General features: G+C 44.5%; 3 protein-coding genes, 2 non-coding genes and 2 pseudogenes across 6 annotated transcripts; 3 read left to right on the forward strand and 4 right to left on the reverse strand.

Moving 5' to 3' along the window:
• Window positions 1-621: 621 nt before the first annotated feature.
• LOC136497532 (protein FAR1-RELATED SEQUENCE 11-like) lies at window positions 622-3,860 on the forward strand (annotated as a pseudogene).
• TRNAK-UUU (transfer RNA lysine (anticodon UUU)) lies at window positions 3,693-3,765 on the forward strand. The gene has a single exon. It is a non-coding gene; the product is annotated as a tRNA-Lys (tRNA).
• A 364-nt stretch (window positions 3,861-4,224) lies between the features above and the next one.
• LOC136498101 (uncharacterized) lies at window positions 4,225-4,922 on the reverse strand. The gene has a single exon (XM_066494041.1). The coding sequence runs from the start codon at window positions 4,830-4,832 to the stop codon at window positions 4,356-4,358; it is 477 nt and encodes a 158-aa protein (XP_066350138.1). The 5' UTR covers window positions 4,833-4,922; the 3' UTR covers window positions 4,225-4,355.
• A 2,886-nt stretch (window positions 4,923-7,808) lies between these two features.
• Window positions 7,809-9,695, reverse strand: LOC136498481 (endoglucanase 11-like; annotated as a pseudogene).
• Window positions 9,696-10,432: 737 nt separating this feature from the next.
• TRNAS-AGA (transfer RNA serine (anticodon AGA)) lies at window positions 10,433-10,514 on the reverse strand. Its single transcript has one exon. It is a non-coding gene; the product is annotated as a tRNA-Ser (tRNA).
• Window positions 10,515-16,731: 6,217 nt separating this feature from the next.
• LOC136497088 (uncharacterized) lies at window positions 16,732-21,565 on the forward strand. Of its 2 annotated transcripts, none has more exons than XM_066492873.1 (13): window positions 16,732-16,979; window positions 17,075-17,162; window positions 17,276-17,394; window positions 18,207-18,321; window positions 18,488-18,567; window positions 18,922-19,006; window positions 19,101-19,181; window positions 19,537-19,631; window positions 19,781-19,831; window positions 19,991-20,071; window positions 20,605-20,677; window positions 21,035-21,112; window positions 21,226-21,565. In XM_066492873.1, the coding sequence occupies exons 1-13, from the start codon at window positions 16,870-16,872 to the stop codon at window positions 21,256-21,258; spliced, it is 1,089 nt and encodes a 362-aa protein (XP_066348970.1). In that variant the 5' UTR covers window positions 16,732-16,869; the 3' UTR covers window positions 21,259-21,565. The 2 variants fall into 2 exon arrangements, with proteins under 2 accessions (XP_066348970.1, XP_066348971.1); XM_066492874.1 differs by having other exon boundaries at window positions 17,078-17,162.
• A 1,960-nt stretch (window positions 21,566-23,525) lies between these two features.
• On the reverse strand, window positions 23,526-26,003 carry LOC136497158 (uncharacterized). The gene is made up of 2 exons (XM_066492951.1): window positions 25,680-26,003; window positions 23,526-24,860 (listed from the first exon to the last, which is right to left on the reverse strand). Exon 2 carries the CDS (start codon window positions 24,750-24,752, stop codon window positions 23,817-23,819), a length of 936 nt encoding a protein of 311 aa, XP_066349048.1. The 5' UTR covers window positions 24,753-24,860; window positions 25,680-26,003; the 3' UTR covers window positions 23,526-23,816.
• Window positions 26,004-27,493: the final 1,490 nt, after the last annotated feature.

Here is a 27,493-nt window from a genome sequence, read left to right on the forward strand (position 1 = left end):
CCACAGCATTATCGATATTTTAGAGAAGAGGTTTACGAAACCGGACGGTGCAAATGCTGAAGAGGTGCAATTTCAGAGAAAGCCGAATGAATACATATGATCTTAGCTAAAGTTTTTTTTTTTTTGAACTTGGGCAGCTTTCATTGCACTCGGGTTGACAAATCGTCAACAACAATGCATTGACACTATTCGGAACATTGCACGACAAGTGCTCTGCCCCTTCAGTGCTATCCACCAGGGATGAAAACGGATCGGATACGGACGGATATCACCGATATTACATTTATTTTCATATTTCTGTTCGGATTCGGATTCGAAAACGGATAGTGTCAACTATGTCGGATAGGATACGATTGGATATCGACATCATAAATATGCGATTTGAGTATTCGGATACGGATACAGATACGGATACGGTATCGGATGTTGGATATTCGGACTCGGATACGGACAGATCTCAACCCCTCTAAATGGATTCGGTTTCGAATGCGGTCGGAAAATATCCGTACCGTTTTCATCCCTACTATCCACACCTAAAGCAGCAAGAACATGAGCTGCCTTGTTACAAATTCTCGGAATACGAACACACTCAAAACTAATAAAGTTTGTTGAAATAAAGAACTTTCATTCTTCCACAAGGCCTCCAGCAGCTGACAGGTCTTGCACCTCCGATGTCAATGCTAAAGTTTTGAGTTTGGGTGGAACCCAATGTGTGTCAGTTTTTATGTTTCAAAATTGGATAGCAGCGGCATATTTACAATGTATCTTGTATTTTCAGGATCTTAAATTGACAATTCTAATGGATGCTGACAAAGTAATCTCGCTGATCCAAAAGAACAGATCATGTCAATCGGATAATGCCAGTATGTTTGCTTTTGTACAATTTCCATTTTCCAGTGTCTTCTTGGTTTTGTTCATGCCACACCGAACTGACAATCTGCGTGGCGCAAATATGTGTATATTGCGAAGCTCAAATTCCAAACGCCTGAATATGGAAAACCGTGGCGAAAATCCAATTGTCTCGCCGGGGCTCCATATAGCCGGGACGCTGCCGCCAGGCCGCCGACTCCTCTTCCGGCCACTCTCGCTGGGCTCTCCCCGCGGCCGGTACTGCGCGCTGTCACCTCCATGGCTCCATCCATCCATCCCCTGTCTCGTCCAACCCGCCCCTGAAACTCATTGGAATTTCTCGCTTCTTGCAGCCTCCGGTGGCCGAACGCCAGGATGACGCCCGCGGAACCCGCATCTCTGCAGGAGTGCGATGCCCCCGGGGAGGACGACTCCCCCGACGAGACGCGGCTCTCGCTGAAGACGGCGGCGCCCTCCGCGGAGGCGGGCGAGGGTGACCCCGACACCGCTCCCTACGTCGGGCAGCGGTTCCCGACCCACGACGCGGCGTACGGGTTCTACAGCGGGTTCGCGCGGCGTTGCGGGTTCTCGATCCGGCGGCACCGGACGGAGGGGAAGGACGGCGTGGGCAGGGGGCTGACCAGGCGGTACTTTGTGTGCCACCGCGCCGGCGAAGCCCCTCGCCGGTGCGCCCAGGCCGCAGCGGAGCAGGAGTTCCTCGCGGTGCGGGTGCCAGGCGTATATGCGCATAGGCAAGGGCGCGGACGCCGGGGGTCCGCTGCCGCAGTGGCGAGTCATGGGGTTCTCCAACCACCACAACCACGCGCTCCTGGGGCAGGACAAGGTGCGCCTCCTGCCGGCGTACCGCTTCATCTCCGGCGCCGACAGGGACCGGATCCTGATGCTTGCTAAGTCAGGGATCACTGTGCAGCAGATGATGAGGATAATGGAGCTTGAGAAGTGCATCGAGCCAGGAAACCTACCTTTCACCGAGAAGGATGTGAGGAATCTCATACAGTCCAGGAAGGTAGAGCATGAGGAGGACGAGAGCATCGATCTACTTAGGATGTGCAACAATTTCAAAGAGAAGGATCCCAACTTCAAGTGTGAGTTCACCAAAGATGCGAACAATCATGTGGAGAACATTGCCTGGACGTATGCGGATTCGGTTGAGTCTTATGAGCTATTTGGTGATGCTGTTGTGTTTGACACCACCCATCGGTTATCTGCACTCGACATGGTGCTTGGGATATGGGTTGGTTTGAACAATTATGGAAGGCCTTTCTTCTTTGCTTGTGTGCGTCTAAGGGAGGAGAATCAGATATCATTTGCATGGGCATTGCAGGTAACCATTCATCAGGGTAAAAACTTACTTTGCCATTTTGCAACTGTTCTCTTAGGCAGCATTTCTGGTTGGCAGGTGTTTCTCAACTTCATGAACAGGACAGCTCCTCAGACGATACTCACAGATCAAAATGTGTGTCTCAAGGAAGCAATTGAAAAGGAACTACCTAGCACAAAGCATGTACTCTGCAAATGGCTAATAGCAGCCAGGTTCCCATCTTGGTTTGGTGCAAATCTAGGAGAGCGCTACAAGGACTGGAAAAATGAATTTGATAGGCTATATAACATGGACAGCACAGTGGCATTTGATCTTGGGTGGAATGACATGGTGAACTGCTATGGACTTCATGGAAATGAGCATATTGCTAGTCTGTTTGCATCAAGAAATCTCTGGCCTTGCCGTATTTGAGAGGGCATTTTACTGCAGGACTGATTACTTCCCCAGCTGTTTCAAAGTCAACAAATGCCTTCATTCAGCAATTCTTGTGTGCTCAAACACACCTTGCAAACTTCATTGAGCAGGTGAGCATCTGTTGTCAAATACCAAGTTTTTCGTTTGATGTGGATCACCATGGTTTTCAGATATTTGTAAAAGAAAAATGCAATCCCCTTTACTATGGCTTCAGTCCAGTATGGCCACTGTACATGCTAACATAAATTTCTTGTTTGGGCAGTAATGTGTTACTCCTTGCTTTGTGTGAACTAAGCGCAGTAATGTGTTACTCTGCTAATTCTTTTGTCAGGTTTCAATTATTGTTACCTACAAAGACCAAGCTGGTGAACAAGAAATGATGCAGCAAAATTTGCAGAGCATAAGCCTGAAGACAGCATCTCCAATTGAAGGCCATACTGCTGCAGTTCTCACCCCATATGCCTTCTCTAAGCTACAAGATGAGCTTGTTGCGTCTGCTGAATATGCATCCTTCCACTTGGAAGGGAGTATTTTTCTTGTCCGTCACCATACCAAGGAGGCGGGTAGGTGCAGTGTCACATGGAACCCAAGGGAGGAGCTCATTTCTTGCTGCTGCCAGATGTTCGAGTCCTCAGGAATCCTCTGTCCGCATGCCCTTCGCGTGCTCACAGCACTGAACTATTTCCAGATCCCAGACCTGTACCTTCCTGTCCGGTGGCGCATGACTCAGCCACCGCCTTCCAACTCCTTGAATGGAGCTCCTCATCACCCTCAGGGCTTAGCATCTGAGAGAGTGGGAGCATTGCAATCCATGGTCTCAGCGCTGGTGAGTGAAGCAACCAAATCTCATGAGCGGATGGATCTTGCAACGCAGGAGGTGTATCTCCTGCTGTCCAGGATAAAGCAGCAACCAGTCTCGATGCATGTTTCAGGTGAAAGTGTTAGTAGGCTGCAATAACTACATCATTGCGTTTTGCGCAGTTAGGAGTAGATAAGTAGCAGAACTAATTAGCAGCAAAGCAATAACGATTGATTATTTGGCTACTTGTATATTGTTAAGTATAATGAAAGGTGAACTATAATACAAGCCGTCTTAGCTCAGTCGGTAGAGCGCACGGCTTTTAACCGTGTGGTCGTGGGTTCGAATCCCACAGACGGCGTTTTATAAATTTTTATTATTATTACTACATGTTCTGTTTTTAAAATGTTTTCTTTTAGTTGGTTCTTTTTTTTTTGTCTGTTTTTAAATTTTCAGTTTTTTTTATGTTCCCAATTGCTTCTTCCTCTTCCTATGTTTTTTTTAATGTTTTCAGTTGCTTCTTCCTATTCACTAAAATTTTCGTGAACATTTTAGCTTTGAACATGAAAGCACATGATCTTTTGCGCAATAACCTCAGTTGCCATTTCAGCGTTCCAACATGAAAGTGCATGATCTTTTGTGCAACAAACTCCCTAAATTGAAGTTGTGGATACAAATTGCATCCCCCATCTCCCTTGTTGAACTACAAGTCTACAGCAAACTGGGATGCATGATTTCCGTTTGGGTAAAACAAAAGAAAAATAAAACTTATGATATGTTACAGTCTTTGTTTTCTGTTCGAGAAAACAAATAGTCCCACTAAAGAATACAATAACCGTTTAATAGTCTGCTAGCACAAACACTAGTGAAGTTTCAGTTCAGAAACCATTACAAACAGAAAAACAAAAAAAAAAATCTTAACACCGTAAACTTCGACTAAATCCTAGCTGATTACTGTTCTACCAAAGGAAGCAAGATATCTGCCGCTGCCGATCCGATGGTGCACTGGGGGCTGGATTTGAACCCAACGGCGGGGAACGACTTCCTGATTGGCCCGACGTGGACAGTGACCTCTCCGCCGGCCACCTGGACGCCGGTGATGGGCACCCAGACGAAGAGCACGCGGACGCGGACGCCCTCGAGCCCCGTGACCGTCCCGGGGGATACGGTGCCGGAGAGCTCGATGTCGTAGCCGACGCGGTAGCCCCCCACCTCTACCACGCAACCGTCGTCGAGGAAGAGCTCAAAGGTGCCGTCGTCGTGGAGGAGGTACCGCCGGGCCGTCTCCGGGAGCAACGCGCGCGGGAGGCCGAACCGGTCCATGAGCCCCGGCACCGTCGGCGGGTCGTACGGAGCCGCGGCCGAGGCGAAGGCAGCGAGGCTGGCGCTGAGGCCGAGGAGGAGAAGGGCGGAGGCTGCGGCATCCATGTAGTGGACTGCCGGTGCCGTGGTGGTTCTTGCCTTATTGGTTTTGGGAGTTGGTTGGTTGGTTCTTTGCCTTCTTGGATGGATGGGAAAGGTCCAACGGAGCACTTTTTTTTATTGAGTTTTAGAGGGAATAACAACCGAACAAAGATGAGGAATCTTGAGATATTCCATTTCGTTGAGTGATGATGATTGAGAAATGAAAAGACACGACGAATAACTTGCTCCTTTCGTGCTAGATTATACTTCCAACTAGTCAAGTCAAGATTAACATGTCAAGATCGAGATAAGAAATAGTCCCTCTAGTGACAAGACACTTTGAATCATGTTTAACTTTTGAAATTATTGATCTTAATACTTCAAACTACATGATACCCACATCTACATCCAATGGATTATCCAATGTTTGAAATAGGGTTGTTATAAAAAAAGTTTTTACATAGGGTTATCTAAGGCCCCTTTCGGTTTACCCCATATTCGTCTTGTTTAGCTTGTTTTTTTTTTCAGCCGGAACAGTGTTTTTCTCTCACAATAATTTAGCAAGAACAGTGTTTTTCAGTCAGTTCCAGCCAAGATTCAGCAAGCCGAACGGGGCCTAAATTAATTGTTGAACCGAAGTTTTTATCATCTTTTTTTTTTGCAAAAATCTAAAATATTACTCTGTTTGTTTTAAATTATAAGACGTTTTAGCATTTCTATATACACATTTTTTGCTATGCACTTGATATACACTAGTAAAAATATTGTGTCTAGAAAAGTCAAGACGTCTTGTAATTTAGAATGGATGAAGTATTATTATTTCTAGTAGTACGGGGCATCTTTTCAATTGTCTTAGTTAGAAATTATCATTGCAAGCCACTAGTCATAAAATACTATTATATTCCCTCTATCTCAAATTATAAGACGTTTGATATTTTTTATCTTAAGTTTGACCACTCGTCTTATTCAAAAAATTTATGCAAACATAGTCAAATTTAAGTCAGTCTTGAAGAACTTTTATTAATAAAGCAAGTCATGACAAAATAAATGATATTTTGCATAAATTTTTAAATAAGACGAGTGGTCAAACTTAATGTCAAAAAAGTCAAACATCTTATAATTTAGGATGGAGGAAGTATTTGTTTGTATATTGTGTGTGACGTCTGTGTTCTAGTTTGCCCTTGAGTATGGGTGCATTTGGCAAGCTGAATCCTTCCAGATTCTCAGCTAGAACCAGAGACACTTTCAAACGGTGAAAGCAAAAAAAACATTTCAACGTAGAAACATGTTTCTATAAGAATCTGAAGTCCTGCTAAATACATCCAAAGTTGTAGCATCCTTCGGGCTGTTTTGGGGCTAGCAATGATATTCATTTGGGGATCCTCCCCCCTTTTCACCTTAAAAAAGGTTGTAGCATGTTTTTCTGCAATCATGTTTTTTAACAAAAGTAGCAATAAAATGATTATGCCATTATATTTAGAGATATTTTATATGTGCACGGTGACAATGTTGCATGAGGTGTTCTCCCAATTCCTGTCTGTTTATATGGTGGAACCTGCACACAACTTTTGTATTGTGTTCAACAAAATGATTGGGTGAAAAGTCCCAACAAAGAATCGAAGAGGCTAGCGTCCGGACGTCCGGCCCCAAGACACGTCCAGATGCAGCTTTGGGCCATCCAGTTCGACGACCAGAAACAGCGCCCGCGTGCGCACCGAACAGAAGGGCGAGCACGCACGCGCGTCCTCATTTGTGGCCTATCCCCTCCGCCGCCCTATTCGCCACTGCGCTGCCATCTCAGGCGTGCCCTCTCTGCAGCCCCATCGAGCCCCTCCGCACTATGCAGTGCCACGTCCCATCCCTTGCCGCACTGCCTTCTTTGCATCCCTGGACGACTGGTCCTTCGTCAAGATCTGCACCAAGTCCTGTTGCGCTCCCGTTCGCCAGTCACTAGCGCCATTGCAATATGTGCAACACTAGATCTACATTTGCAACATTTAGATAAAACACTTGCAACATACGTTCGAAACAGCTGAAACATTTGTGACATACACTTGCAACATATGTCTCAAACACCCGAAAACAATTGAAGCATACGACTTGTAACATACGTGTATAGCCATAGCAACACATGCAACATACAAATCTGTTTTTACAACATCCAAAATGCTTACAACATACGTCTCAACACACATGAAACATACGCTTGCAACATACGTATATAGCCATTGCAACATCCATATGAAGCACGTAAAACATACGTCTGAAACACTTAAAATATACGCTTGCAATATGCGCTTTCAGCGCAACATGTACTTATTGTTTGGACGAATGGAGGCTCTTGTTGGTACACAGAGCTCGACGCCGGTGTGGAGCTCGATGCCGTGGAGTAGCGTGGAGGCCACCGATGCGGAGCTCATCGGCGGACTGGCAATGGAAGCGGCTGGGCGAGCGCAACGGAGACCGGGAGCCATGCGACAGTCGGTGAGCACGGTGAAGGAGGAAGGAAGAGCGGCGGCACTCAGGTGCACTGAGCGTGGTGGCGCGGTCGTAGTGGAACACGCCGCAGCGGTGCGGAGACCTTGGCGAGTGAAGAGTTAGTTCCGTTCGTAGACAACGGCCGAAGGATTTCTCAGTAAGAAAGGCGAGCACAGTGGAGAACACCTGTTGGGCCGTTCAGGTCGACGTTGCGGCCCACCAGAAGAAGCGTCCCCACAATCGGACGTCCGCATCTAAGCATTACCGACAAAGAATTGTTGTGCACGGTACTCCGTTCCCATTTCTGTTCTCCCAAACTGAGAAAAAAAAAACACGGAACGTTCTCACTTTTCTACCAGTAACTGGTAAGTGCGCTAGTGAATCCTGAACTCTTCAGTTGCTGGTAGTCTGCTACTCCGCTACTGCCCGTGACCGTGAGGCAGTGACGGTGAAGCTAAGTTCTTCGCCATTACATGATTCAACGATCATCGTCGTCATGGACTCGTGGTCTGTGATGAGCTACTAGCTCCTGTACGTGCCCGCGAGGTAGGCGAGGCAGCCGACGAGGGGCGCGTTGGTGTACGTCGTCGGCCACGAGTCGGCGCGGTCGTCCGGGAACTCGTCGGGCCCGCCGACGACGGCGCCCGTGTGCACGTTCGGGTTGGCGCCGCTGGAATAGAAGTAGCTCTGGAACCCCTCCTGGCACCCGATGTGGGCCGGGTGGGCAGCCACCGACGGCAGGGACGACGCCCGGTGGTGGATCCTCTGCGGCCACCGCGCGCCGAAGTTCACCATGTAGGACATGCCCTTGGGGTTGACACCCAAGATGTAGTCCACCTGCTGCTTGGCGAGAGCCCTGAGGGACCTGGCGGTGACGGGGAGGCTCTGGCAGGAGAAGGTGTGCTTGCTGACGGCCATGTACTTGGCGTAGGTGGTGAGCAGGAAGCTGGCGAGGTGACGTACTGCAGGTTGGTGTACCCCGACTTGTGCATCAGGCCGCCAAGCGTGTACTGCGTCGTGGAGGATGGGGAGTCGCGCAGGATCCTGCAGAAGAATCCTCGGCCTGCTGCCTGAACGGCTCGAGACTCTTGTCCCCGTTCACCAGAGCTCTCTGCATGCAGGATATTGCAGTTGCAGTGGTGCACGCACACACAAACATGAGCATGGTGCAGAGCGATCGCAGCGGCCAATATGGTTGCTCCCTAGCTTGAGCGTGATTTGTTCGTGCCACGTACCCGTGACAGTAGCACGCGCGCTCCGGCGAGCTTGTTGTCCCAGCTGAACATGTCGACGCTGTCGTTGTCCCCCAAGGAGTAGAGGTAGCCGAGGTACGAGGAGTTCTTGGTCGCCCAGAGCAGCCACGCCGACCCCCGCAAGAGCTCGTCCTGCAGATTAAAGGGAAAACAAACAACGCTCGAATTAGTCGATCAATCAATGATTACTTGTTGACCCCGGAGGTTCGAATTGATTCGGACCTTGTAGCCGGAGTACGACTGGTAGTAGGCGCCGATGTCGCCGACGACGAAGTCGCTGTACTTTCCCTGGTGCCGCACGGCGAGCTCCATCACGTCCCGCGCCGCGGCGAGCAGCCTCCTGGAGTAGGCCCGGTCGGCGGCCCTGAACACCATGCTGGCCGCGGCGAGCGCGGCCGCCGTCTCGCCGGCGACGTCGGACCCTGGCGCCGACGCGGACACCGCGTACACGGTCCTCGGCGTGTCCATGTCCTCGGGCCGCTCCCAGCACCGGTGGTCCGCGTCGGGGTCGCCCACGCCCACGTAGAGCGCGCCCGGCGTCTGCGTGGCGGCCTTGAGGAGGTAGTCCGCGCCCCACCGCACGGCGGCGCGCGCGTCGTCGCGCACGCGCGCCGCCTTCATCCGGCCGCCGTGCTCCTGGACGCCCCACGACAGCATCGTCGTCGTGAAGGCCATTGGGATGCCGAACTTGGCATTGTCGACGCCGTCGTAGTACCCGCCGGTGAGATCGACCTGCCGCGCACGTTTCATCAGAGACAACAAGAAGGTCAACGCAAGTCCAAGCCCCACTGACCCCGGTCAAAGCGCTGACCACGTTCAAACAAACACGTCTTCTACAACACAGGAAGTACTGTATTGGATTAGTGTGCAGGCCCACGTACGTTTGCGGCCAAGCCGTCGGAGAGGCCGGAGTTGGACCGCCACGTGACGGCCTGGTCCGACGGCAGCTGGCCGGACCTCTGTCCCTGGAAGAAGAGTATCGCCTTCGCGAGCGCGTGGGGTGTCCGCCGGCAGCCACATGGCTGGAGCCGGAAAGGAGGGAGACAGCGACGGCGAGAAGCACTAGAGCCTGCGACTGCGATGATGATGGTGATGGCATCGTCCTTGATCGTGCTGCCAATGCAGCTCGATTATTCGACAAGGCAGAGCTCATCATCTTCTCCGCCGCGCAACGCGCCCGAGTCTATAGTGCATCGCGACGCGCAGGGATTGATACGGCGAGGTGCCGAGGTTGCTGCATGGTGGGGGCTTTGTTTATGTTATCATCTTTATCTCGGTCGAGCTCGATCTTGCTCCGAGAAGCGCGCGAGTCAGAGCCGCTGATTTCTGGGATGGCAATAGCATGAATACAGGATCCAAGATTGGTCCTAATAATCCATGGCTGCTCATGATGGTGTGACCGTATGGCGCATTGCTGCTACTGCTAACTCCATTACCAGTGTTTGGAGTATTCATATTGCAGGGGAACTCTTCAGAACAATAAACTGCATGCAGCTGCTGTGATTGGGTCTTTCGAGGAATGTGAGACTACTAGTAGTTAGAACTTAAATGACGATCTCGTTCAACGGGACCTTCTCTCGGTTTGTGTTTCTTGATCGGAATTGTGGCTCGGAGCTTGCGATCGCTCCGACGGGGGTTGCTTGAGTGTGACTGAAAGGTGCAGGACAGTTGTGGAATCAGGGCATGTTAGCTGCAGTTACTGATGGGAGGATAGAAGTGGCTGCTCTTGCTTTCTCGAGTATATGGCTGAATGCTATCTAACGAGGGGAACGTGAAACTGCGTATGTGAGATGGGAGATACAGAAAGTGAGTTTAGACATGCGTAGGAATGCAAGCCGAGGACCCAGGAGAACGAACAGGTACCACCATGTCAAAAAAAAAAAAAAAAAAAAACGTGGACGGTAGGATTCGAACCTACGCGGGCGAAACCCACATGATTTCTAGTCATGCCCAATAACCACTCTGGCACGTCCACAACATCGAGTCAAGGGGTTCTTTAGATTATATATTTCTTCAAACAATGAGTAAAAGGCACCATCCCGGATAGTGAACCCAGTGGCCAGTAGCATGAGCTGATCGTCGCCGTGCACTTGCGGAAAAACATAGAAAACTAAAAAAGAAAAAAAAAAGAAAGAATAAATAGAAGCAAGGAAATAAAACAAAAGAAAAAATAAAGGAAAGAAAAATACGACAAAGAAAAGGAAACATTACGTACCGTAATGCCTCCCGCACCTGGTCTCCCACCGTCCCGCATACTGTTCCCGCGCGTGGCTTCCCGCCCACGGTTCCGGCGCTCTGTTCGGCGCGCGCTTGCGGTCCGGCCGTTCGGACGCGATGGTTTCCGCTGCCTTTGTGCCCATCCGGCGAACTGGACACGTGCACGGTCGCTGCGACGCTGCCTCTCTGGTACAGGTAGATCGCGGATTCGTGCTCCGGCCACCGGGGCAACCGAGCAAGGGCACTGGGCAGTGCGTCTTCGGTTTCGTTGGTCCACTCAATGGACATTCTTTTTATATCGCGCGCGTCTACAATATATATTTTTTTAAAAAATATTCCATATACTCTAATATAGTTAATCATAATTTTACTTAGGCCTGTTTGGATCCTTGACTTGAATCCATTATAATAATTATAAGTTAGACACAGATTAATTAAGCTAATATGGTTGTATATAGGAATATATTTATATATTACTTGTTAGTCAGTACAAATCATATACTTATATGTTGCATTTCTACTGTAGATAAGTGAGTTGAAGAGCATGCTACTACAAGTTTCAGGAGTAGAAATATTACATGGTGATCTATATAATCAATTTCTATCTCTCACCCTTTGAATTTGTGATAGACTTATTTGCGAGCTTAGGAAATTTATAGGAATGTTAAATTCCAAACCAAACAACCTAATCTATTAAGTAGATTTTAAAATAAAGAAATCCAAACGGCCTCTTATGTAAAAATTCTATAAGAAAACAACAATATATGTTGTATTTAGAGAGCCACATAGCTTCTCAAAAGTGGAGAGCAAGAAAGGTGGTTCTGGAATGCGGAAAGTTAGACAGTATTGTTTTCTAAATTTGTGATAACTAGCAAATATGTTCGTGAGTTGCAACATGATGTACAATTTGTTGTCCCATGCTTATGCCAATGATAACGAGATAACTATTTTTGTTGGATTTAATTGGACTTAGTCCAACCTTAAATCAAATAAATCCCAAGAACCATAACAAATGCTAGAGCTATAAAAGATAATCACATATGGAAAATTGAGATGATATTGACTTAACTTAAATAGGTGGTTATTGTTTGCACTTGTGAGTTCAAGAAAAGTGGAAGACAAGCCATACGTCCACATGTGCCTTGTGACGTGATGGGCTGAGTGATCAGACTATATCATGAGTGGTGTTGTGGCGACAAAGGTTTTAAAGCTCCAAGCTTAAAAGAGGATATGGAAGAGAGCAAGAGACGGAACCAATGAAAATTTTTACGGCTCCAAATTTAAAGAGGACAGTGGAGAAAGCGAGAGAGGGAACCGATGAGAAGTTTTGCATATCCAATTTCTAAAAGGACGTGGAAGAGAGTGACAAACGGAAGAGTTCCAAACACAACGAGCACGATGAGGACACTAAGACGGATGGACGTAGGAGAGAGTGACGGATGGTAAAAAAATTAATCTTTTAATATTAAGTATATATATAAATATATAATAAAAAAAACCACATAGAAAGTTTCTTAGAAATGCTCTTATATTTTTTGGATACACAATATTACAAAAATGCTTATTGCTTACGAGTTACTTTCTTCGTTCTAATTTGTAAAATCTTTTCACTTTTCTAAATACACTGTTTTTATCATGTATCTAAATACATTGTAAATTTAAATATATAGCAAAAACTATATATTTAGAAAAGCCAAAACACCTTACAATTTGGGATGGAGAGAGTATGATTTTACGAACATGATCAAATACTATTACGTTTGTTCGGATCCACAACAATTGCTTAATTATGAGTTATTTCTGCCGTACTAAAATAAGTGTATTTTTAGCATTTTAAATTTATTCTATAATTACTATTAGATAATGAACTATCTAGATATCATAGGTTTTACTACTTTCTCAATTTTTAAAGTGCAATCTTATCTTATCTATATCTATATATCTTATATTTTCAAACCCAACTAACAATTTATCTTGCCATGCAAAGTATCTACATCAGCATCCACTAGAACACCCCTACTAACACATGCAACTATCAGCATCCACTAACACATCCAACTAAGAGGGTGTTTGGTTTGGACCGCTAAACTTTAGTCCCTCCTAAATGGTTTAGTCCTATTTAGTCACTCCAGAGTTACTAGAGAGGATCACATCAGCATCCACTGAACACATCCAACTGTCTTTATTTAAACTATTCACATTAGCAAACCACATCGTTTACTAACATATATTTAGTTGTCTATATTAGAATACTAAAAATCATCCACTAACATGTATTATGATATTTATTTATATTAGTAATGTAAGTAGTATAATCTCACCAGCGATTCTCGCAGCGACGTGCGGGGCATTCTTCTGGTACTACTCTTATAAAGCAAAACCCCACTAGCTATTTATCTCAACATGCAAGCTATCTAACTATGCAATGCGCTATCACATACAATAAAAATCCGCTAAGTAAAACCCCACTAGCTATTTATCTCAACATGTAAATTGTCCAGCTAGGCAATACATGTGGTAGAACCACCCATTTAATGTCTCCTAGGAGTACTTAGTCTTCCATTAAACACTAAGTACTCAAGGGAGGACACTAAATTACGCAGTTCATCGAGCACACCCAAGAGAGAACCCGAGAATCCATATTTTTCCATTAAGATCACAAATGGAAGAATAAAACTTACAACATTCTTAAGTCATTTCTTATATCACTTTTCATGCAACATCAGAGTATAATATTTATTGTTTATAACAGCGAAATATAACCATGTTATCAGAGTTTTAGCGGAAATAAAATCATTTAATGACAAGTCAAAACATTAACATAATGATTCGTTATATACATCATAACAGGTTATAAGTTTTTCCAATTGTAAATATTTTGGGTGGAAGTTTCAAATAAATTCTAAGTCCGCAACGTTAAGGAAATCCTAGCTGAGCCCACTAGGAGGTTTCCACACACAAGTGTCAGCTCCACATGTTCCTGTTACCTACAACAGGGTAGAACAAACCCTGAGTACTCAATTGTACTCCACAAGACTTACCCGTCAGGAGGAAAGAAAAGACTCTAAGGATATGCAAGACTATCTAGTTTGTGGGTCTATTGTATCTGCAGGAAGCATTACTAAGCGTGCATCCTTATATTCAATTTAATTAGCAGTCATCATTAGTTCATTAACTAACCATTCTATGTAAGCACCTGTGCTACTTTCAAGCAGGTTGTAAGCAATCAGAACCATTTTACTATCTTTTATATTCCAGTTCTTACTATGATGCTAGACTGTAGACAAGTCGTATCGGATTACCCGATGATTCATGAATCAATATGTCCAGCTGGGTATCCCAAAGCACACGCCTCGCTTGTATCCTAGGCACAAGCTAGACCAACCCACCACTCTCCTGTTAAGGGGTCTAGGTCCCTGTCCAAACTTAGACTCCAAGCCACCACACCTGAGTTCTGGATTCATAATGGTGCTTAGACCTCCACTATCCCCGCCTCTAATCAGTCGGTCCGGAAAGAGCCAAAACCCATGACAAGAGAGCAACGAGCCTTTTCTACTCCCATAAATAAGTATGTGCTCAGGATAATAAGTCTGTGACATGTCTAGAACCCAATGCAACGGGCGGTCCTTAACCGACACATGCGGAACAAGTGCAACCCGAGCCTTGCTCGAATGCCAAACCAAGTCTAGATCCAAAGTACCATTTCGTCCGATCTTCAATTATCATTCATATATATTTTTCAGATGATAATAATATAATAGCAATAATAATATCTTTACTATCTCTCACGAGTGACAAGCAATAACTCGATTTCTACCAGAGTCCTGTAGCATAGCAATCTACATGATCCTGTCATACTACTAGGACTCATCGGATAATGATATATACATGCAAGTGTATTTTATTCAACTCCTTAAACTTAATGCACAAGCATAAATTAAAGTGTAGAATAATATGGGTTATGCACCGAGGCTTGCCTGGGTAAGATATAACCAAAATTAGCATTCCATCAGGGCAACACGATTCTCAAGACACCACCTTTCCATTACTCCGGTCGACTCTATGATCCATTATTACTCCTATTATGGTATACGTGGATGCAATGCAGAGACGTAAACAACCAACTGCAACCGTGACTCATAAAATGCGATTTATGTCTCTCAAACTAACGAGCTAGTTCTAACGACGACCATACTTAGGCTACGTATCCACGTTATTGAACAAGATGTTATTTTCCAATGAGTGTTTTAGTTATACAAACCCAAGTTATTTCTTTATTCCGTTCTATCGATTTATAATTTATTCGAAATAGGGCATCTTATCTATCTAGCAAAATAATTATTATGGTGCTACAAAATTACAGTGAGCAGCTAATAATATTAGGAATTTACTGTAAATTTTTCAGAGTCAACACTATCACCATTTTCTCACAAAAATTCTCATAAGTTCACATTTTAACAATATTGAATATTTTAAAATAATTAGAGCAACCCTAAAAACATTTTAAAACTAGATGAACCAATTATGCTAACAGATAGATCATGATTTTAGGAGCCTAACAAAATTGATTTCATTAGTTTGGACATCTACACAATTTTATCTTGAATTTATAAATTTACCTTAGAAACTAATTTGAAAAACGTTTTAGAAAAAGAAAAGGCCGGTGGCCAACTATTCGGCCCCAGCAACCTAAACGGCCCGCGGCGGGGAGCCTGCACGTGTAGCAGGCTAGCCCAACAATCCCGCAGCGCGAGCGCCCTTGCGCATTTTGTGAAAGAGCCCCTGACCTAGTGAGTTATTACACGGAGCACTTGCGCACTATTATGCAAAATACACGCTTTGTAGCTAAGCCCTCAAACTATCCCGTCTTTACCACGGGACGGTCCCTAATGCCATCACGTTCGCCGGCGCGGCGACCAACGACAAACCACGGTCGCGCCAAGCAATAGGATCTCATTCTAGACAAACTAAAGGGCCAACCACCATCAATGATCTAGACGATGACGGTTGGAAGCGGTGGAGCATTGGGAGACGCCGTAGGGTACGTTGCCGCGGCGGGTGGTGGATTTGCGGTGATGGCGCAGCCATCCGATGAACCTACGCGCTCTTTGGAAGGGTAGAGGTACCGGGGAAGCATCAGTAGCTCATCGAGATTCCCGCTGTGGTGTTGGTTGAGGCGGACGAGTGCCTGAGGTGGCCTGGCCTCGCGTGAGCTGGCGAGGCGGTGGTGCTCTGGGCGGACACCTACGCGTCAGCTAACCACCGGCGACATCCCATGCGGAGCTAAGGCGAGCACCGACACAAGAGTATTAAGATGAGCCTATATCCAGATTGAATCGAACTAAAACCAAGCGTAACACCTTACCCCCACACGTGCCATCCCACGGCTACAGGATGACCGGCAGCGAGGAAAACCCAAAATTGGCCACCAAAAGACCATGGCTGAGCTCTACGAGAATGGGACGTCCAGCTAACTTCCTATTCTACTCACCGACGCGAGGAATTGGACTAGAAAGCTTTGAGCTGCAGATTATGAAGGGAATGGCGCACCACCGCTGCTACGTCGTGGCCCACGGCCTCGACTTTGCATGGACCAACCAAGACATGACAAGGGCATGGCCGTGCGGGGACCAACCAAGACATGACAAGGGCCTCAACTTTGCAGATTATGAAGAACGAGCGAATGGGCTGGGCGAGGCGAACTGAGTGCGGCCTAGCTGGGTTAGCACCAGAGGGCAGGGGTAGCCGCAGTCATTTGCCACCCCCATGCTGCTTCGGATCCCACCTGGATGGACGCGCTGGTGTGCCACGAGTGTAAAAGTGGCAATTCTGTATCTCTCATCTCCGTTGCGTGCTAAATTTATATTGTCCAGCCGTTACAGTGAGATCTTCAGGAGGCGCCGATTCTTATAATGGTAAAAAGTTAAATCTTCCCCCCTTAGCCGCTTCCACCCTAGAGAAAACTTTTTCTGACTTCGGAATCCCGTTCTCTCTGGCCTCTGGGCCGTCTGGGGTCTGGGCTCCTCTGTTTCCTTTCATCACCCTCCTCGCCGGGCTTCTTCTCGCGGGCACCACCGGCAGCTTCCTTTGCCACCGCAGCCCCAGCGCCGTCCATGGAGCCCCCGCCGCTCTCCTCGTTGCAGGAGGAGGGGGAGGAGGAGCCCACCGTCGAGGACTCGTCCGCCTTCTCCGCCGCCGCCGTGCCGCCTCGCCCCGCCACGCAGTAAGCCATTCGTCACCCGCCCCCTCTCCACACTTCTCCCGCACCTCCTAATTCCCCTTTCGGAACCGCGATGCCCTAATTCGGTACCTCTGCAGCAGCCACTCGCTCCACAAGTACGCGCCGCTGGACTGGTCCGCCTACTTCGACGAGGAGCGCCGCGTAGCCATCCCCGACACCGACGACGTGAGTTTTGACCTTAGCCGGAGTTCTCTCTGGTGCTTCTGTTACGCGATGCGATCTAAATGTTGGATCCTCCTCTTCTCTTAAATATTATTTTTTCTCTCTAATTATTATAGGTTTTCAACCCCAACTTGCTTGGGACTGAAAGGCTGCGTTGTTGTTGTTGTTTCAATGTGTACACGGCCGGATCGGAGGGGCCCGTCGTGTTCTGCCTGCACGGAGGCGGCTACTCAGGGTAAGTCTGGCGCCGAGGTTTATCTACGACTAGTCTACACGTTTTGCTGGTGAATTCTGCAAATGTCCATGTGTTGGGACTTGCCGGAAATACTTAGCATGGGCACTGAGGTTGATTGGGATGGGTTCAATCTAAACTCTAAATAGTCTTTAGTCTTGCACTGTAAAATGTATTGGCGAGGAACTGGGGATGGAGCATAAAATAATTTTTAAGCAACAGCTGCTATCTGTGACATTCGAAGTTGTGAGGGCAAAGTTAGTGCTTATTAATGAGCTTAAGGGCTGCGCTTGAATAAACCAGTGTGAAATGCTTATTTTGTGAAATTAAGAGTTGCGAGTGCATCTAGCTGAATTTCCAGAGCAATCCTTCTGGAACCTTCTTCCCACTGTGTTATTGAAAACGTAGAAATCACATCTTCTGCTGCAGTTGTGAAACATTTTGTCAAATTTCATTGTTGATTAATGATTAACCCACAGTAGGGCACATGTTGAATGTACAGATGCTGCAATCAAATGTTTTCTTCCCGGCAATGTTCACAATTGATCTTTATTCTTGGTAAGGTTGTAAATAGCTAGCTATAGCTGTGTTGTTCATGCCTCTATAGGTGTTGTAGTATATATTGGTGCCTTTCCGCTACAAACATGATTTGAAACCTTGTTTGGTAGGGAAGCATGTGAAGACAATTTTTTTCCCGATAATCTTGCAACGCCTGCTTTAAATGACTTGCCTTCTTATGCAATGTTGTCATAGCAAACTTGTCTATTGGAAAAAGAGTGCTTACTTTGCTGCAATTATTCTTTGATCTGCCTTAGGCTTTCATTTGCTCTAGCAGCAAGTCGAATGAAGGACAAGGCTCGTGTTGTTGCCATGGATCTACGGGGGCATGGGAAATCAACAACGAATGATGATCTGGATTTGTCCATTGAAGTATGCCCATCATGTTTTCAGACTTCTTTTCTATAATCATAATGGTTACGCTCTCATGCTTATTTAGTTAATTGGTAGCTGCGCTTCTGTTACATAAGTTTTCTTGTGATTTGCTCATTGCTGGACACATTTCAGTCTTTAAAAGTGTTTTTGTTTGCCTCTGCAGACTCTTACCAATGATGTCATAGCTGTTATACGTACAATGTATGGAGATTTGCCACCAGCAATTATACTCGTTGGGCATAGGTTAGTCAGCAGCATGCATTTCCCTTTTGTTTTCTTCTGTTGCGCCCGCATTATCTGAATCAGTCTACAAATGGTTAACTAACCCTAGATGAGGCTTTCCAGAGACAATATAAACAGAGGAGCGAATTGCCAAATAGACCCTGAAAAGTTACTTTTTAACGTTTTGAAACTTCCATTGAAACACCATGCTCTTAATCGGTTCCAGCTTAATATATGTTATCGCTTTGCTTTATAGAATTCCTCCTTTTATATTTTAAATTCAGCCAGCCCATTTGTATAGAATATTTCTATTTCTATCTATAGCTTAATTCATTGGAAAACCTTACTAATAGAATGGTTGAACTTCCTTTTTAGCATGGGTGGTTCAGTGGCTGTACATGTGGCTGCAAGAAAAGAAATTCGAAATCTTCATGGGCTTGTTGTCATTGATGTTGTTGAGGTTAGTAAGAGTTTTTTCCTTATTGGCATCTTACTTTGTGGTTGTGCAATCTTAATCACTATTACTGATTCTGGCATATCTTTATTCTAAACAGGGAACAGCAATGGCTTCACTGGTTCATATGCAGAAGATCTTAGCAAATCGGGCACAGCATTTTCCTAGCATTGAAAAAGCAGTATGTTGATTTCGACCTACATTGTTTCTGACACCTCAAATCAGCTTTGAATATGTGTAATTATCCATTGTCCTCAGTATCTTAAGAGATATCTTGTTCATCACTTTAAGCTGAAATGAGTAACTGTCAGTCCGCATATGTATTTGAGTTGTGTATGTACGACATGGACACAAACATGCAAAGGCTGAAAATAAAATGGAAGAACAACTATACAATGAAACTAATTTCAATTTTGAATCAGTGTCATGCATATTAAACCATGTAATTATAACCATTCTCGCTAAGGCAGCAATTGATATTGTTAAAATTATTTCCACGCCTTTTTTGTTGTTCAATCAATTTTGGAATCATGCAGATTGAGTGGAGTCTCAAAGGTGGGCCATTAAGGAATATTGAGTCTGCTCGCGTGTCCATTCCATCTACCTTGAAATACGATGAATCACGAGAATGGTGAGCAGTACTTTGAGTAGTGTATGTTTTTAGTATTGTATCTCACAGGTCTATGCGCATAAAGAATCATGCTGGCCTGTTGGCCACCATTGCAAATGTAGTATTTTTATTGTTTTCAAAACTAACTATGCCGTCATACTTTGTTTCAGCTATACATATCGCACTCCTCTTGAGCAAACAGAAAAGTACTGGAAAGGATGGTGTGCTTTCAATCTGATGTTTCCTTTTTTTTGTTAAAAGAAAATCTATCATTTACTCATGTTTTGTAAAATCGTTTTGTCTTCTGATGCCCCCTTTTTTTTTTTACTAATTCTCTTCTGTGATTAGTTGATACTAAAGTGCATGTGTTTCTTTGTTAGGTATGAAGGTCTTTCAGACAAGTTCCTATCTTGCCCAGTGCAAAAGATCCTGTTGTTAGCTGGTACCGACAGACTAGACAGGTTTGTTATGTTCGAGTATGAGGAATTATCTATTTTCTAGTCCATGTTCATGATGTTTACTCAACATTTAATTTCATCTCCTTTTGCTAGTGACTTAATGTCATTCGATGGTCTGCTGCTTGTCAGTTGCAACAGATTGGGCTTGCAAAGTCAGCTTGTAGCATAGTTTATGAATTTTGGTCTATCAGCTGTTGATTATTTCTGATAAACTATAAATCAAAAGGTAGCAAAAGTCAATTGCTTGTCATGATTATGGTCCGCAAAATATGGAAATTCTTGCCAGGCTTTGTTACTAGAGCTTTTGAATGACAAATGGGATGGGTGCTAATCAATTATCAAAATGCTGCTTTTATTGAAGTGAAACCTCTTGTAAAATTGTTTGTCATGTTCTGAAATGTCGCTTTCATTGGATGTGGAATCCTATTGTCGTTATAGTTAAGTGTTCTGAAACATCAAACACCTTCAATCACTCGACGATACACTATTGAAGATAAATTGTGTAATGTATTGGTTATTTGGTTTACATTTTGCAGAGCTTTAACAATTGGTCAAATGCAAGGAAAGTTTCAAATGGTGGTGGTTCGGCACACTGGACATGCCATACAGGTTGGTTCTTAGTATGTTTGAGTTATGTTAATATATGAGTCCCTTGCATAATTCTTTCAAGTTTCAAGGCTAGTAGCTTTTGTATCATTCCTCTAGTTTCGTTCAGTTCAGTGGTTATTTCTAGAGCTTGTGATGATCCTGCTCTGCCTGAATGCTCTAGGGCTACTTTAAAATTTTCACTAATTTGCCTACACATAGCAATAGCAGGAACTAGCAATGAAAGGTTCATTCTCTGAGTGCTGTTTATTGGTCTGTGAACTTCTTTTCTTTCGGGAAGCATTGGTTTAGGAATATGGTCTTAGCCAACGAATTACAAATCTTTACCACTTTTGAAACATCATCAAATCGTTATTTCAGGAAGATGTACCTGAAGAATTTGCATCGCACTTACTGAATTTCATATCCCGCAACAGAATAGGGCCGAACGGTGTTGAGGTCAGTAATGAACCTATCGTTTGCATTCGCCTTTACTATTTGAAATATATGCAATTTCTCCCCCTTTTCGTTTCCTTGCCTTGACCTAATATTTGGCACTTCACTTTTCTCAGATACCTGGGCTAATTAAAAAATGGCAGCACTAGACATAATATACAAGTTACTGTTCTAGTATTGGCAGTGTTTAGGAGAATGATGAGTAGATCTGCCTATCCGAGTTCTCTTCCTATCGAAGAGAAAAAAAGGTTCAAGATGATCACGCAAGCGTGAACAATCAATCATTGATTTCATCATCTGGTGGCAAACTCCCCCATTGTTTATGACATCACTGTGCGACCTGCTGGTGTCTTTTGTACGAGGGTTCTTGTATTTTTGTATGTAAAGCTGAGTGCACTGTAACGCTTTCCATGAGGTTATTATACTCCTATCAAGCAGGATAAGCTCGTTATGATACCTCTGTTTGTTTGGATATCTGCCGACTTCGACAAGCTTAGTGGGAATCAATCGAAGAAGCCTGCTTTGAGTTGCACGTTTCAAAAGCCACACAAATTATCTTCCGTTGCAACGGAGCCGAGACGAGCAAAAGCCCAAACAACTATGCCCGTGCATAGGGACGATCTTTGTGAAAGGTGTACCAAATCAAAACATACTGAAGTATCTGGCAGCTGAAGACGGAGAAGGCCCAAAAACAAAACGTCTGTCAAGCATGTGCCTAAACATTTGAAATTAATCCTATTGTACAGTACTAATCCGGTGTAGAAACCCAAACATTTTTATTTGTGCCTAGGGACAGCAAGGTCCGGTTTCCGGCATTTCCGCTTCGTGAAACCAACACACTCGGAACGTCAAAATTTGACTCCCATTACAAATAGGACTTCGTCGTCCAAAATCCATCCTCTCCTTTCCAAGTGCACTCCAATCGAACTCCTATTTGCCTTTCTATATTTCACCCGTCTAATTATACATGTCTTGTAACTTACAAGCTAAACTTTAGTAGAGAAATGTGGTTAAAATGAATAGAAAAAAAATGACATATGAAACAAGCACAACACATGATAAAAATGAAACAGCCTAAGAATAAGGAAATAATAACATAAGTAAAAAAAACACAACACATTAAAATAGCAACCTCTCGGGCGTGCTCTCTCATTCTTTTCTTTCCTCAATGCCCCACTGTTCTCTCCCGATCGACTCCCGTTACTGCCTTTTGTTTCGGTTGCGTTCACAGAGGAATCCGATACGGACGCTCGAAAGATCATTACCGCCACCTCCAGGCTTCATCCATTTGCGCTCCCCGCAGGTCGTCGCATGCGACAACCTTTTTCATTGCAGTGTAGCAGGTAGTGGCGGCAACTCTTTCCATTTACGTTACCACTCCCTTCCCTCTCCCCCTCTTCTAGTGCAGCTAAGTGGTGTGGTTCAAGAAGGAGCCACAAACCAACGGATGTGGCAAGGGCAAGCCTAGGAAGATCTATTGTGAGCCAGCGCGAGTGGGTCTACTACGAGGGTGACAAGACGTAGGCAGAACCAGGCGATGATTGGTAGGATTTCGTTGACGGCATTCTCTCTGTTTATGTCTCTTTCTCCCTTTCATGGCCCACCAGCGTAAGGCTCGACGCTTGCTGATGAGGGGCTCTCTTACATGTGGGTGTTGAGGAGAGAGAAATGAGAGGGCCTTATCCATCTGGGCTTGAATGAGGAGCTGGTTGGAGGTTTGTTTTCGCTTGTTCAACCCTTAAAAGAGAGGTAGAGGATAGGTTGAGAAATTGGAGTTGCTATCATCTATATGGCTTCTTAGGGCTCTAGCCCCTACTCCCACAGTACTGTAGATCAATGTTTGGAACTGTAGATCACTATATAGCAACCTAGAAAATGGCTTCGGCTCCGCCTGCAAATGAACTGGCAAGAGAGGAGCCGGAGGAGCTGATGATTTGGGGCTTCTCTCGGCTTCGAACAGTACCACTACACTATTGCAACAGTGCCAGAGCCGGGAGAAGCCCCTTCAAAAAGACCCTTAAAAGTCTACAACACTTGACTAGGTTATATGCCAGTAATTTTTCAGAGGAAAGAGTGAATTATATTAAAACTCGACAAATACATCATAGAATTACACATAAAACCCTAATATAAAATACATTCAAACATGTTTAACGAGTTACTACGTCTTCTTTAATAACAAAAAAAAAAAGATCATCAGAGCAAGCTAATTAGTTCCAAAATTTCATATTTAAAAACAAAAGGAGTATTGCTAACAACAGATTTCAGCTGCCAAATTATTACCAAATAATTGACGATGCCAAAGCACATTTAAGCTGGTATAGATCAATTGGATATCATTAAACATTCTCACAGGACGCGCAGAAAAACAATATCCTGCTGAATGGTGTAGGCATCGCTTAAAGGATATAGCTCATCATCCAAAAGGCTGATATTTAAAGCTTTACCTCAATGTACAAAGTAAAGTTTCACTATCTAAGGAACTATTTTACATGACTTCTCATGCCACATGAGTTAAGATGAAAGGGGGGAAAAGTAAACACGAGAATGTTATCCCTACTTTAACCTGTTTTATCTTCACAAAACTTTGGAGATACAGTCACAGCCGGAGTTGCAAGACTAAATATGGCCAGAGCCAGGAGAAGTAGCATGGGACCCCCCTCAGTTAGTCCTTGAACAAAAAACGGAACATCAAGTCAAAAGGCTATCATAGGATCATGTCACGACTTGCTTGCATCTCTATATGCTCCTGGTCACCTATGGCAAAGGTATCAGCAACTGGAAAATAAACCAGAATAACGATACCGACCATGGCAGCAAGCATCAACACAAGGAAGGAAACAAACACAAGAGCCTCATGGACTACTTCACCAGGCCAAGGAAGAACCGATAACCCAAGAAGTGTAGCTCGGGGAAGTAATATTCCGGTGGCAAAAATGAGCATATATATCCTTCGCCGGAGTCCCTTATTGATCACCAAAGACAGCACCTGACGTCCGACAAACATGACATAGACAGTCAAAATGATGTAAAACGCCCCAAGAAATACGCTGCTGAACAGTGGATACGTGCATGTAATGTTGCCGTTGTGGATTGCAGAGGTAGAATACCAGTACTTTGAAACCTTTGATCGCTGACCGTCATCTGAGGAAACACGACCACCAACAAAAACAACACAAGCTTCCCAGATCAAAGAAGGCGAGCAGAGAATGAATACTGCACGTATAGTCTTCCGGTTCCATTTCCTATTCAAGGTACCAAGCTCTTGCTTCTGCAAAGCTGCGCTAAGAAGGAAAGAGAGCAAGAGGAACAATCCTGGTTCTGCAAACCCCAGATTTGAGATGATGTAGAATTTGCACACATTCACTTGCCATGCCCGGTTAGAGATTAGCCTTCCCTCCCCGTTCACAAAGGTGAGCCTGAGTACCTCGCCAACGCCCCACCACAATGCAACCAGCATCAATGTTATCCGAGTCAGCCATGGCCCGTTGAAGTAGCTAAGCCGCTGGTAGCCTCTTCTTTTGATCAACAGTTGGAAGTACACTGAGCGGCAGAGGCAAATTAGGCCCAAGATGGAGACTATGGAGATGAGAGCAATGGTCACCACACCAATGATATTGGTGAAATATGTGATCAGGTGCATTACATAAAGCACCGCAACTCCAGATCACCAAGCATTCTCACTTTTATTATCAACACCAGAGGCTGTTCTCACATCCTAGAAACCGAACAAAACACTAAGAAAGGAAACCTGCAAGGGAAAGGGAGCAAGACATTTATCAACAGATGGAACACATACAAAAGTACTCCGTAGGTGCTAGCAACACATCTATTTATTTGCAACAGTAGATGAAACACAATACTTGTCAACGGTAGACTTCAAATGGGCAACAATAACAAATGAAGCTTCCCATCTAGTACTTGATGCTTATCTTTGACATGGCCCTGTCCACCAAACATTGGACGTGTTCAGCGTCATAAGCCTATTACAAGTTTACAACTCCCTTTTGAATTGTCTAACAAAGCTCTGTCTCACTTTCCGTCTGAAATTTTCGGTGACTTCTATGGATGGAACTCTCTCCAGATCCACCAACTATTGCGTCATGATTAGGTGATCACTGCCCATTACCTAATTACATATATAACACCAACACGACATGGAAAAAGAAAAGACGACCACGACGACTCCAACAGGCAAAAACTATCCAGATTGATGCAGGATCAGCTGACCTATTCAGAGAGGTAAATCTACTGTATTATCTATAAACTACCTAAGGGTCTCAGCGAAATAGAAGCAAAATTCTCAAAAATTACTGTATAACTAACAAGGTTCTAATATGAGGCACACAATATCCCCCGCCCTCCCAATTCCTTAGCAGAACCGAAGGATCATACAATCCGCAGAATAGAATCCCTAACCGTACGATTCGAAGAATTTCAACTAATAATGCTAACAAATTGAATTCCTAGGTCATCAGTTTAATAACGATGCATCAAAATTGCTTCGGAAGAGCAAACGAAGCTGGGAGGTATTTTCATCAGAAAAAGAAGAAGTTGGGAGGTAATTTACCAGACGAATTTGCGAGATTGAGCAGCCGAGGAAGCGTCCGTTGAGCCAGCGGCAGAGCAATGCACCGGAGCGCCGAGGCGGGGCAGCGGGATATATACCAGCGGCGCGCTAGCGAACCCCCCCGGCGCCGGCGTGTCGGCCGTCGGCGACGGCGATCGGCGACAGAGCGCGCGCCGCGTGGGTGCGCTATCTCGCGCCGCCGCTGGGATCGGTCTGTGTCCTCCACCCGCAAGGCGAGTCTCGATGTCTGTCTGTCGTGAGAATCAGAAATTGGAACGGAAAAGGAGGAGACACACGGAAGGGGCAGAGGTGGTTGGTCCAAACAGGACAGTTGCTCACAGCTGTATTCATTATTTTATTTTACTTATTATTGGTTTTCTAGAGATACGGTTCAGCTGTATTTTATTTTATTTTCTTATTATATTGCTTTTTAGAGATACGGTTCAATTTCGTGAGAAATCCTGGATAGTAAGGTAGTGTTTAGTTCTTAAAATTTTGCAAAATTTTTCATGATTCCTCGTCACATTGAATCTTTGGACGCATGCATAAAGCATTAAATATAAATAAAAAATAAAATTAATTACACAGTTTAAACGAAATTCACGAGACGAATCTTTTAAGCCTAATTAGACTATGATTGGACACTAATTGTCAAATAACAACGAAAGTGCTATAATACCATTTTCCAAAATAAATCGCCAACTAAACCAGGCCTAAATCTTTCGCCGTTGTTATACTTACGCATATAATCTGGGGTTGAGATCTTCTCGTATACATTCCATAAAGTACCTCATTCTTTTCTTTCTTTCTCCATAAATATAGCGTCTAGCATCGACGCTAAAAAAACTCTGCTGTTAGCGGTGTTGCACTTTGCCATCCCATTGTCTTCTACTTTGCAAGGGCATCCTAAGCAGTCTAAATCACTCGCTAACATGTTAGCAAAAAATAGTTAAAAAAGGTAGACATTGAATGCATGTCAAATACTCAGAAAGCTGGCTAATAAGCTGACTAAAGTTTTATTTTGTTACAAGAGAAAAATATTATAGATTAGCTAATAAGTGAACGTGCCCTTAGAAAGACATGCGAGCCCGTCTCTAGCGCTCTTGCTAGCGACATAAATTTTATTCCCTTTGTCTGATTGGCTAACTGGCGCTCCGACCTAGGAACATGTCAGTCGTTAGAGACGTTCTAAGAGCAACCACAATGTATATGGGCTAAGTAGTCTATATGGATAGCTTTTGTGTCAGTGGACTATAGCTATTGTTGTCTCCACAATGTTTCAGCCAACAAGTAGTCCATAAGATGGGTCCCATATGAGATAAAAAATTCTCCATTTATGAGATAAAAAATTCTCTCTTTACAATCCTGTGCAAAATCAAGAAAGAGAGAGAGAGGGAGGAGTGAGAAAAAGTAATATTTTTTATTTCTTATAGGTAGTCCATAAGCTTATGGATACCTTTTGCTATGGACTACCCTATGAACTGGTCTCATAATGTTTCAGCTACCTGATAGCAAATATTTTACTCCTATAGACTACCTTATGGCAAACATTGGGGTTGCTCTAAGAGTGACTGCTGCATTGAATAGACCCCACATTGATTACACGTCATTTGCTATTTGGCTGATAGTGTTTAGATCTAGAACTGGCTCCATGAATGGGACCCATGTGACAAAAAAAAGACGGTTGTGGTCTGCAGTGCCAGCTGTGCCAGATTTTTATAGTTTTTGTAATCATTAAGATCCGACTCGATGAATGGGAGCTACTACTCCATGGAAACACCTCCACAGCGTAAACGATCTACTCCTATAGCAAT

This window comes from Miscanthus floridulus, chromosome 12 (genome assembly GCF_019320115.1).
Source record: "Miscanthus floridulus cultivar M001 chromosome 12, ASM1932011v1, whole genome shotgun sequence".
Lineage (NCBI taxonomy): Eukaryota > Viridiplantae > Streptophyta > Magnoliopsida > Poales > Poaceae > Miscanthus > Miscanthus floridulus.

Bases quoted from the DNA above. Each gene is read 5' to 3' on its own strand.
- LOC136498101 (XM_066494041.1), bottom strand. From the start codon at position 4,832: ATGGATGCCGCAGCCTCCGCCCTTCTCCTCCTCGGCCTCAGCGCCAGC.
- LOC136497088 (XM_066492873.1), top strand. From the start codon at position 16,870: ATGGAGCCCCCGCCGCTCTCCTCGTTGCAGGAGGAGGGGGAGGAGGAG. The intron at 16,980-17,074 runs GTAAGCCATTCG...GTACCTCTGCAG, and splicing joins CCGCCTCGCCCCGCCACGCA to CAGCCACTCGCTCCACAAGT. The intron at 20,072-20,604 runs GTTTGTTATGTT...TACATTTTGCAG, and splicing joins GGTACCGACAGACTAGACAG to AGCTTTAACAATTGGTCAAA.
- LOC136497158 (XM_066492951.1), bottom strand. From the start codon at position 24,752: ATGCACCTGATCACATATTTCACCAATATCATTGGTGTGGTGACCATT.